The sequence below is a fragment of the Epinephelus moara genome, chromosome 1 (assembly GCF_006386435.1).
Source record: "Epinephelus moara isolate mb chromosome 1, YSFRI_EMoa_1.0, whole genome shotgun sequence".
NCBI lineage: Eukaryota > Metazoa > Chordata > Actinopteri > Perciformes > Serranidae > Epinephelus > Epinephelus moara.
The window spans coordinates 34,273,676-34,284,984 of NC_065506.1; the positions used below are offsets into that span (position 1 = coordinate 34,273,676).

At 39.1% G+C, this 11,309-nt stretch overlaps 1 protein-coding gene across 1 annotated transcript in view; it reads left to right on the forward strand.

Annotated features, from left to right (window-relative positions):
* Positions 1-3,300: 3,300 nt before the first annotated feature.
* grtp1a (growth hormone regulated TBC protein 1a) overlaps positions 3,301-11,309 on the forward strand; it is a 13,742-nt gene continuing 5,733 nt past the window's right edge. Inside the window, exons 1-5 of the mRNA XM_050054626.1 lie at positions 3,301-4,003; positions 7,668-7,819; positions 7,906-8,064; positions 9,212-9,336; positions 11,098-11,194. Of these exons, the coding sequence (XP_049910583.1) occupies positions 3,933-4,003; positions 7,668-7,819; positions 7,906-8,064; positions 9,212-9,336; positions 11,098-11,194 (604 nt within the window). The 5' untranslated portion in view covers positions 3,301-3,932. The remainder of the gene's footprint in view (positions 4,004-7,667; positions 7,820-7,905; positions 8,065-9,211; positions 9,337-11,097; positions 11,195-11,309) is intronic.

Below are 11,309 nucleotides of genomic sequence, written 5' to 3' on the forward strand. Positions count from 1 at the left end.
AGGCCTTATCAAGGTTGAGGTGGTGCAAACAGTACTGCCAACCTGATAACTGGTTTCTTTTTTTCTTTACAAAAGTCATCATCTTTTCTACTTGCAACACGTTAATGAAACAAACAGCAGTGTGTTCACACAGCATATGATATGGAGACTGCAGTTAAAAAGACTAGTTTAACATTTTGAGCTTTACATTTTAAGGGTGTATTATAATTCAGTTCAATATAAATATGTTAATCCATCCCATCAGTTTTCTGTTGCCTATCTGGGCCGAAGCAGGGTTCAGACACTCCTCTGCACAGCAGGATTTCCCAGCGCTTCCTGGAGAAGTGTCTCCATGCACGATGATTTCATTGTAGAGTACATGCTGCTCAAGTTTAGCTATATGCTGTATTACCTCCAACAATAATGCATGTAAAACTAGCTTCTCTGTCTCTATAACAATCAATAGACAGTATCATGCAGTGTTTTAATAAATTTACAGTTTTTGGAACAAACTGGCTGTTGTGTGTATTGCTTGGGCTACTATGTGGGGAACTGGCCAAATACATGGTCAGAAAGGTCACAAGCCTTTTTTCATGATTGTAAATCAAGTCTAAAGAGGACACAGTGATGATTGCCTAGAACAGATGAATGGCTGCATACAGCAGTGCCAAACATGTCAGCGGCTGGAAGCTCATCCTGTTCACAGATCCTACCCCACCCACCAGCAGGATTACGCTACTGCCGAAACATGAGTCTGCATTTGGAGCTACTCTGGTATTTTCACAGGAGGATAAGAGATCGAGGCCTACATGATCCATCATCTGTTCATTCCAAGGCTTATCCTGATAGTAATGTGGAGAGTGGTGTTGTTGTTACTGAGTGTCTATGTAGGGCAGACACACCTAAATCAGATTTTAAGTAATTTGATTTAAGTAGGTTAAGCATGACTTTCTACAAATTTGGTGAGTTTCTGTTCACTCTCATTTGGTTAGCAGTTATTAAAACAACATATAACACAATCAAAGATAAACACACTCACACACTGAATTATATGGGATGTTTGGGGTGTTTATGGAGATGAAAAAATCCCCAAAACTGCCACATCAAACAGTGTCCTTTAGGTGACCTCTTTTGAGTACCAGTCACACTAACCACATTTCTACCCCCACGTGATTGTCCCTCTTTTCAGCTCTGGACAATAAGACACAACTTCAAGTGTTCAAAGACAGCCACCGAAACCCCACCAGAACAACATCAGTGTCTCTCTCTGACAGTGTTGGGACACAGTGTCTGAGGCTCTGCTCCAGATCCTCTCATAGGCAAATCAAAGTGAAATCTGGTGATATGATAAAGTAAAGCTTGCATCATTTCTATACTCATGACCTTTTCTAATAAGAGCAAGGTTTCCCGCTCATATTTGTGCAAGACTTTAAAGTTATTTCATTATATATTTTAAATATTAGCACATTAAAACAAATAAAACATTAATCAAATATTTCCCTATGTGATTTTTATGTAATTTCCGATCATATCTACAAACATCTAATGGTTTTCAAAGACTGTGAGCTCTGAATCACCCATGATGCAGCAGATATGTTTAAACCCACCTATATTTTACTGGAGCGCTACTTCCCAGCAGGTGAACAGATGGCTGCAGTTACCTGTGCTACGTGGCTTTGCAGGAGAGGGCGCGGCTGCTCAGCATTTTGTGCTGCCTTCACGTGTTATCGGACAAACTAATACACCTTAGTGCAAATGAGGGCACCGTCGACAGGAGTTGCAAATGACGAGTAGTGGTGGAAGAAGAACTGAGATCTTTTACTTAGGCTGAGTAAAAGTAGCAATACTGCATAAGCATCAAGCTATACTTAAAGTACCAAAGGTAAAAGTACCCGTTATGTAGAATGGCCCAACTTAACTTAATACATAGATAAATAGATATTTCATTAATCCTGAGGGAAATTAAGGCACCCAGTAGGTTATTACACAACACATACAAAACACAGATACACACAGGGATAGAGAATACAAGTGTAAGAATAAAAACACATGACTACAGCATATGCTTATGATGGTAGTGCAAATGTTGGTGGATGACAGCGCAGGTACTGCAATGTAAGGTGATTAAATTAAAGTGTAGGAGTAATGAACTTGCTGTGCATAATATAAATGGAAGTGAAGATAAATGTGTGTACAGATACCAATGCAAGTATAGTTTTGTTTTAAATATATAACTTAAATAGATGTAGATGTAGTGGCGTAAACGTACAACATTTACCTGTGAGATGTAGTGGAATAGAAGTTTAAAGTAGCATCTCAGACCCCACCCATGTCCTCCTTCAGGAGTACCACAGTCTCCCCTAAGGCAGACACTTTAGAGTCCCCCAGTGCAGCTTAACCACCTTAAAAACTATTTTGTCCCTTTATCCATTAAAACCTTAAATGGGAAGCTAACTGTTTCTTAACCATACATTGTGTATGTGTAGGTATGTAATGTAAGTATATGTCTATGTGTATATATGTACATTTATTTACTTGTTTATTTTTTAACATAACCATGTATTTTTATGATGACTGTAAAACTGTACTGTAGGTACTGAGTGTGTGTGGAGTTGTGAATAGCTACAGCTCTGTGTATGGACTGTATAGATGTAGGAACTGTATGTGTAACTGTTTTGTATCTTTAAACGGCAGGTACCGCATGTGTCCCTGGTAAATTTCTTTCAGGACAATAAAATCTATCCTATCTTATTAAATGGAAATACTTAAGTAAAGTACAAGCACCTCAAAACTGTACTTAAGCTCAATTCTTGAGTTAAATACTTAGTTATATTCCACCACTACTGAAAAGTCAAAGCCTAAATATGTGTACTACTGAACATTATTAACAAATTATAGTGGAACAGTAATATCAGACTTACCTGCTTTAACTCAGCTTTAAATTGTGTTTTCTTGTAAAAGTTGCTGACAGTTTTAAGTAGGCTACAATACGATATACTGTATTGTCCCCATAGAGAAATTTGTCTTGGACTCAGGAGCTGCATAAGTATTGCTGCCTTACAATAATAGTCCAGAAGAAATGAAAAGCATACACCATAAAAAAACAACAACATAAAAACACATACTAACTAAAACACATAAAAACACATACTACACATAACAGTATTGCACTCATGTATAGGTCATATATAGGAGGACATATAACTGCAAAAACATCATGATCAAAGGCAAACCTTATTCTGATGCACACCTCTCAGTTCTACTGAACCAAAGCGCCCTGAATGCGTCATAGGTCACATTTCTTCATTCCCACGGGAGCTCCGCTCTGAAGTGGGATGTTCCGAGAATCACTCGAAAGCAGCATTAGGTCTGATTGGCGTGTGTGTCCACTGTCCAGGCGCAAACGTCACGAGTCCGAAATCTTCCGTGGAGTAGTTTATCCGTACAGAAGAGTGGAAGAAGTGACCTGTATCTGGATTACACTGTGCTGCATTCACGGTGTCGTTATGTGTGGATGTTGTTAACAGACGCACAGGCCGGTTGGGGCACTCCGAGGAGCGAGCAGGTGCATGTGGATGGCGATAAAACTCCAGGAAAACTCCGCTCTCTCCACACGGCTTCAACATCGGCAGGTCGATAAAATACTTGAAGAATTGGACTAAAACGACGTCTTAATTTGGGGGGAAGCTGAAGAACACTTTCCATGGCTTTCTCCTGTCGGGAATAGCATGTTAAGCCCATGTTAAGCAGCGTCCTCGGTCGTGTCTCACGCAAACATGGAGAAAAGTTAAAAGTGACCGTTTAAGCTAACCTACCTCAGCCGGGACGTCGACGTTCATGTTTGTTGTAAACTTTTGCGTCGTTGTTTTGCCTTTTTTGGAGAGAAACAACACGGTGGATACATGGTGAGACTTTAGCACAGATTTCAGGATATCACTGGAGCTGAAGAGGCAATGGAGAAGAAGAAGAAGCCGACCGATGTGTCACGTTCCCCGGACGGTAGAGCCAAGGACAGAGTGGACAGGTACCGTTAGCAAACACAACGTTGGGCTGTAACAGTTATTTAACGGTTAATTCAGCCTGTTTAAACGTTTAGAACCACATCCTACAGACTTTGGGAGGCTGTGGCTAGGTGACTAACTTTCCTGATAAGTAAATTCAGAAGCAGCAAATTATTTTATTCAGTATTTCGTGGGAAATTGGGAGCAGAAACCACTTGTAACCGTTAAAGTTACTCGAGTTGTAGACTCATAAGGAGTCAGAACAATGGCAGGAAGTTTTGGCATTGAAAATGGAAACATTGACACTGAAAAGAATCTTCTGAGGAATAAAACACAGGCTTAAAAAAAGTTAATTTTTTATTTAATTTGTATTTTATTTATTTTTACATTCAGTGACCATCAATGGCAATATTTTGATTTTTTTTCTTTGTGATTCTTTAGTTTAGTTTAGTTTAAATTATTTATATATTTAGTTTTTTTGCACAATTAAAACACAAAAACGACAAGAAAAGGCGAGTTGACTTAAATGGAGCCAGAACAGTGGCAAGAAGTTATGGCATTGAAAATAAAATTTGGCATTGAAAAGGGAAACATTTGCACTGAAAAATAAAACACAGGCATTAAAAAGGTTTATTTTATTATCATTATTATAAAATTATTATTATTATTATTATTTTATTTTATTTTTTTTATATTTAGTGACCATCATTGACAATATTTTGATTCTTTTCCTTTGTCAGTCTTTAGTTTAGTTTAGTTTTTAAAAAACATACAATTAAAACACAAAAAAGACAAGAAAAAATGAATCATGAAGTACAGTGCAGAGTTTTTTCCACGCCAAAAAAGTGACAGAGATTTGAAAATGAGGGAAAAAAAGAGACTGAAAAAACCCAGTAAAAATAAAAAAAACACCTGACACTAAAAAAAACATAGTGGCATAAAGGAAAAAATGAAGATTACCACTGAAAAACAGACCAGAATGCAAAAATATCCAAATAAAATAATTTTTAATTTCTACACTTTACTTTTTCAGTGTCTTTTTTTTTTTTTTTTTTTTTTTTTTTATACAAGGGTTGGAAATTAGCATAAGCCACCAGCCAAAAGCTGGTAAAATATGCAAGTGGCTGCTAGATTTCCTTCATTCATCAGCCAAACCCCCCCACCCAAAAAAAAACCAATGGTCTACAATCTATTGAGTGGCTGGTAGATTTTGGAATTCACCAGCCACAGTGGCAGGTGGACAAAAAAGTTAATTTCCAGCCCTGCTGTTACAGCTAGCCCACTAACTTAGTACACAACTCTGATACACATTGTGGTATTTTAACAAATCGCAGTAACTGTTTGTAGTTTTTTTCTATCCCATACAATCTAGACAGACAGCCACTGTATTTCATAGGTGTTTTTAATAAATGGACTCAGCTGACTAATAATCAGTGCAGAGGCTATTAGTGGCCTTCTGATGTTTATAGTTTTGTTTTGCTTATTAGAAACTGGACACATTTTTTGGCCATGTCACATGATGGTTTAAATAAAACTCTAAATTACTTGCCAGGTTATGTAGTACACCTAGCTAAAGTGAATGCAGTCTGACACACCAGCCTTATGATAGATACCACCTTCAAGAAAATTATAATGTTCACCTTTTGCTGGATGTGTTTAAGTGAGGTGTCTAGTCAACTTTGTGGTCATTATGGAGTTTGTATTTTGTGGCTCTGTTGAATTTTAGAGGTGTTCTCCATAAATATTAATGAGGATCAATTAAATATTACAAAGTACTGCCTCCAAAATGACCATAAAGTTGAATCAATGCTTCTTTAAAACAGTTGCAACAAAAACTGAAGGTTAAAACTTTCTAAAGGTAAGCTTTATTGCAGGCCTACTGGATTAGACTGCTTTAGTTGAATCGAGGTGTACCTAATAAACTGGCAGCTGAGTGTGTACTATAAATTTGTGTAGTTGTACTTTAAATAGTGAAGTTTATCCATGCTGTCTACATTTAAACATAAGCTAAAGCATTTTGGTTCTTGTTGTATTTCTATACCATCCACACTAATCTCTGCAGTGTTTGTTCAATTATTATTTTTAAGAAAAGGGGAGCTGTTGCACAGTTTAAACAAACGGACAGTGATATGATAACCCAAACCAACACCTGAAATCAGGTGCCACATTCACTCAGTCCACACAGATAGATTCAATGTGTGCCCTTGCTTGTGTTTTCAGGGCTTGAAATTAACTTTTTTACATGGCAACACCAGAAAATTTTTGGGAGCACCCACCGTAATGTAAGAAGCACCAACAGTGCAATCGATTTTTTTTATTGCAACAAAAAGTCGACATTATACTGTATACATTACATTGTATGTGTATAGTACACTAATCATTAACAGCTATTTCAGTTGAAGACATTCTTTTTTAATAAAAAACACCACTGAGCATCACTGTGAATGAAAGAGAAACCTTAGATGATGATAATACTGATGATGATGATGACTGTCATGTTCAGTGGTAGCCTGGCGTTGCCAGACCCAATTCGCAAAGCGTGAGTGGGTCTGGACACGGAGTGTACATTTCCTCTATTCCCGAGGGGTGGCATCAACGGCTGTCACTCAGGAAAGATGGAAAACCAATCAGAGTAAACAAAACGTGTGACGTAGGCTAGCACAACGCCACTGTATACAGACCTGCAGGTGCAGCGGAGATGAGCTGTAATGATGTCTGGGATAGAGTGTTGCTGTCTTTGTGGATTTCCTCCCCAATGTGGACTTCCCTGACCTGCTTCTCCATGAGAACAACTAGCGGAGAAACAACAATAGCCACTGGGTTTTCACTGAGTCCCATCTTTTTCCCGATCAACGGAGACTGTTGGTAAATTAAACTTTTACCAAACCCCGTAGGAAGGATGGCAAACACATCCTTTTTTTCAATAAAAGCTTTCAGTGCAGCCGTTTGCTCTGCTTTTAAAGAAGCGCCTTTATGATTGCATGGCCAGACTGATCTGCGGAGCGAAATAGAATATGAGATCGCGAGATTAGGATGGTTTCACCAGGCCAGTTCAGTGGTGTTTTCTAAAAAGTCTTTAAGCGTACTCTTCATTTTCTCTAGGACCAGTTCCATTTCTTCCCCTTTGCCCTTGTCTTTGTCTCTGTCCCCTGTCCCAATTCTCCGTCAGGTTAGCTCTTAACCTGAGGGAGAATTGGGACTTTTGGGATTAGGTCTCACATACCGTTTGCATAATGATACCTTTATTCTCACCCAGTATTTGCAGAGCCACACCAGTTAGAGCTTTTGCTGTTTGTTGTATACACAGTAGTAAAGTCATTTAGTCTGCTGTGCTTGAACATGTTCAGAACAGATGTCGTAGCCTACTACACTGCTGGTCTTTAGGTGCATACCTTCTACAGGGATGACTTTGCTCTTGTGGAAGGTTTAAGCTGCAGGAAGATTATCGTGTTACCTAAGGCATTAGGTTGAGCCACCTACACTCACTACATTTTTATCTACTACCAGATTGTAGGTGGAGTTTATGTAGATACACGTGCTATATATGAAAAATTACATGAATAAATAGAACCATTAATCTTTGCATGGTATCTATGATGATGATTGTGACATACTGACTGAAAACAATCCTTTTGTGTGTTTGATTTAAGCTGTTAACAGTTTCTAACATTGTCCTTTTTGTCCCAGTGTGGATCCGTATGGCTTTGAGCGCTCAAAGGACTTTGATTATGATTCATACGAGGAGCTCATGTCTGAGTATCTAGTTGTGCTCACCCGAAGATCCATCAAGTGGTCCAAACTAGTGAAGGGCAGAGGCAAGGTGCAGAAGAATGTCAAACGTGAGTGTGAAAACTGAGCATGCCAGTATCCCCACAGAGTGAGTGCACGCAGTGAACAAAATGTAAATGTCTTCCCTCTCCTTCAGTAAAGCGTTATGTACGGAAGGGGATTCCCAATGAGCACCGGGCTTTGATCTGGATGGCAGTCAGCGGGGCTCAAGACCAGCTAGAGAAGAACCCTGCATATTACCAGTCACTGCTCGGAGCCCAGCATGACCCCAAACTGGTGGAGACCATCTGCACAGGTCAGAACAGCTTCTCTTTCAACCAGATGCTCACTTAGGCCTCCTTAAACCAACCAGCCCAAACAAAGACTCACACTGTACCGCCTTACGTCTTCTGTTCGAGGTTGTTATTATTTTCTTGATTAATTGGTTACTTGTTTGGTCTATAAAATTTCAGAAAATGTCTTGTTTGGTTCACAACCCAAAGATACCAGGAAATATTCATGTCTAAGAAGCTGGAATTGGAGATTTTGTTTCTTGAAACATTACTGAAACTGATTAAGCGATTATCTAATTGATTAATCATTGCAGCTCTATTTCATATGAACACACAGTGAGAGAATTCTTTCCCACTCATAGTCTCTGAGGCCGGTTTAGTCAGTATGCTGATTCGGCTGAACGGCTGCTGATTAATGCTGACTATAGCCAACGGTGCCAGACACACTGAAAAAGCCACAGCCGACAGTCAGTCACACAGAGCACCCTGAGCCCAGCAGTTTGGTGTTTCAAAGCCTTTACACTCAGCATTACAGAATATTTTGTTAGTGTTCAGTGTGACATATGCGTGGCTCTGTGAGTGAGACTGTTCTTCGATCAGACCAGCTACTCTGTTGATGTTTCCTCATGTGTGATACTGGCTGGGTATTCAGATAGAAAACAGCGCTGTGTTATAAGAGTGTGTGTGAGATAAAAAAAAGTAAAGTCTGGGTAATAGACACATTGGTGTGAAGGCATATTATTTGTTAGATAGGTAAACAATACTTTACCTCAGTACATCTCTAGGGATTATTGCATTGTATTGTCATAAAAGTTAGTGCTGTGGCAAGTACATTGACCTCTGCACCGCCCTCTGGCCCTCAATTTAGTATTAAATTCATACAGCACTCAATATATTTGAGCAAGCTGTGTGTGGGAAATAGTGAAGTATCCAACAAAGCAACATGGATTAAGATGTTTTCCTAACTTTAACTGCAGTGTTACATTTGTTGCCAAAAAAACAACATACAACAGCTCTTCAAATTTGCATGTAGACATCATCTAAATCCAAGACTGATTGTAACAATGTCAGTTGTAAAAGCAGACTCTAACACGCTTCAACGTTGAAATTAACTTGTTCTCAAACATGCAGCACTGAATTTGAGTGTCTGTGCCGTCTTTTTTCTCTCAGACTTGAACAGAACATTTCCAGACAACGTCCAGTTCCGCAAGACCTCCAACCCATGTCTGCAGAAAGCCCTGTACAATGTGCTGCTGGCTTACGGCCACCACAACTCAGCTGTGGGCTACTGTCAGGTAATATCACTCAAGAGCCATCCTGAATTGGATTTTGTATAATACCATTCTCTTAGACCTTCTTACACGTGTGACAAAGCTGTCACAGAACAGTGTGAGATGTAGATCAAAACCTTGTGTTGGGTGCTCATGGAGAACGGTAATCAATAGGATACACAGAAAGGCAACCCAGGCATTCCAAAAATAGAAAACAAGGGAGGAAGTATTAAAAACCTTTGCTCTAGTGGCTTAATCATTAAAAGAGCCAACATGTTTCGACGACTCTCAGTGTTCGTCAGAGCTTTAAAAACAAGTTTTTACAAATTTCTTAAACCACCACAAAGTAAAACAACACCCTCAGAGAACAAAAGGCTGTGAATATTTATTTTCCTTAGAGCTATTTAAATTTCAAAGGAAACATTGCTTATAAATGCAAAGAAATCACACAAGGAAATAACAGTTATACACAATGCAAACACATATAGGTTACAGGGTATTACATAAGTAGGCCTACATAAATGAAAATACATATAAATATCAAGGTAAACCGGGGTACAAGCATACAGAAAAACATAGTATATTCAGTCAGAGGATTTGGGGAATAGAGTTGCATAATTGGGCTTTCGCTAAGTCCCACCCCTTTGTCATGGTCCAACAAACTGTTGGATTAAGCATGGAGCCCACACTGTAACTCCCTGAAGAAATATTATCATATTTTTGGAAAAATGAAACAGTGATTCCAGAGAGAAGCAGACAGAGGGGTCTACAGTCTGTGTTTGAAGGATATATCCAGGATGTCAAACTGACTCAGCAGCAACAACAGGTTAAAAAGACAAAGATAGTTAGAAGCTAAAGCCGAACTATAGGCTACAGATCACAGGGAAGAAACGTATATCTTTTTCCAACCTCTCCAGGTAATGAGTATCTTTAATACACGACGTGCCCCAGGCACAACATTTAGCTCCAAATCCACAAAACCAGCCTGAAAATGAAGGAAATCTGAAACGATTGCATTAGAGTCAATGGAGCACAGCTGTGTTGTTGTCGGACCCTGATCTGAGCCGGCCCAGTGTTACGTTATGATTGGCCAGTCTGTGTCTGGGGGTGGGTCTTAGCAAAAGGTCAATTATCCATAATACATTGATATATCTGTATCTGTTGTCGGCCAAATGAATTGTTATATATCAGCATATCGGATATTGGCAAAAATCCAATTTCCTGCATCCCTATTGTTTAGAGTTTCTGTATATATGAAATTTGCAGTGAAGGATTTGGGCCATTATCAGTGTAGATTATAAAAGATAAACATGAAAAACTGACTTAATTATGTACTTCAATATAAGACAAAAAGAGGACAGTCTAAAGTTGAGTATGTGGGAGCAGAATTATTCTGTGGAGTGACTGTAAAATCATTGAATGCATGTGTTTCCAAAGAGAGGCTGTTTGTGTCAGTGTAGCCTGTGTACGTCATTAGCATTTGAAAGGCAAATTTCATTCACCAGAGCATACGCACCTTGGTTTGCAATTCAAACAAGCAGCAGGGCCGTGTTGATGATTACATCTCTTAGGAAGTATAACTGGACCACATCCATCTGTAGTCACACTCACGCAGCCTGATTCAGTTTGAATGTTTTGTTTCTGTCTCCTTGTTTTGTGTCGAGTGTACTCTTACTACCCTCTCCTCTGATGCTTTATTAAAGAGATCCTCAGTCTTTATTAAAATCTGCCCAGGCAGGATTTTGAGATTCATGTGTGACCTGACTGTCTCTCTTTTGTCTCCAGGGGATGAACTTCATAGCTGGGTATATGCTTATCATCACAAAAGATGAAGAGAAGTCCTTCTGGCTGATGGATGCACTTCTCGGTAGAATTTTACCAGGTGCGTGTGCATACATTAATTTGCCATCACGCTGGTGTCATGATGACTGTGTGTGTGTGTGTGTGTGTGTGTGTGTGTGTGTGTGTGTGTGTGTGTGTGTGTGTGTGTGTGTGTG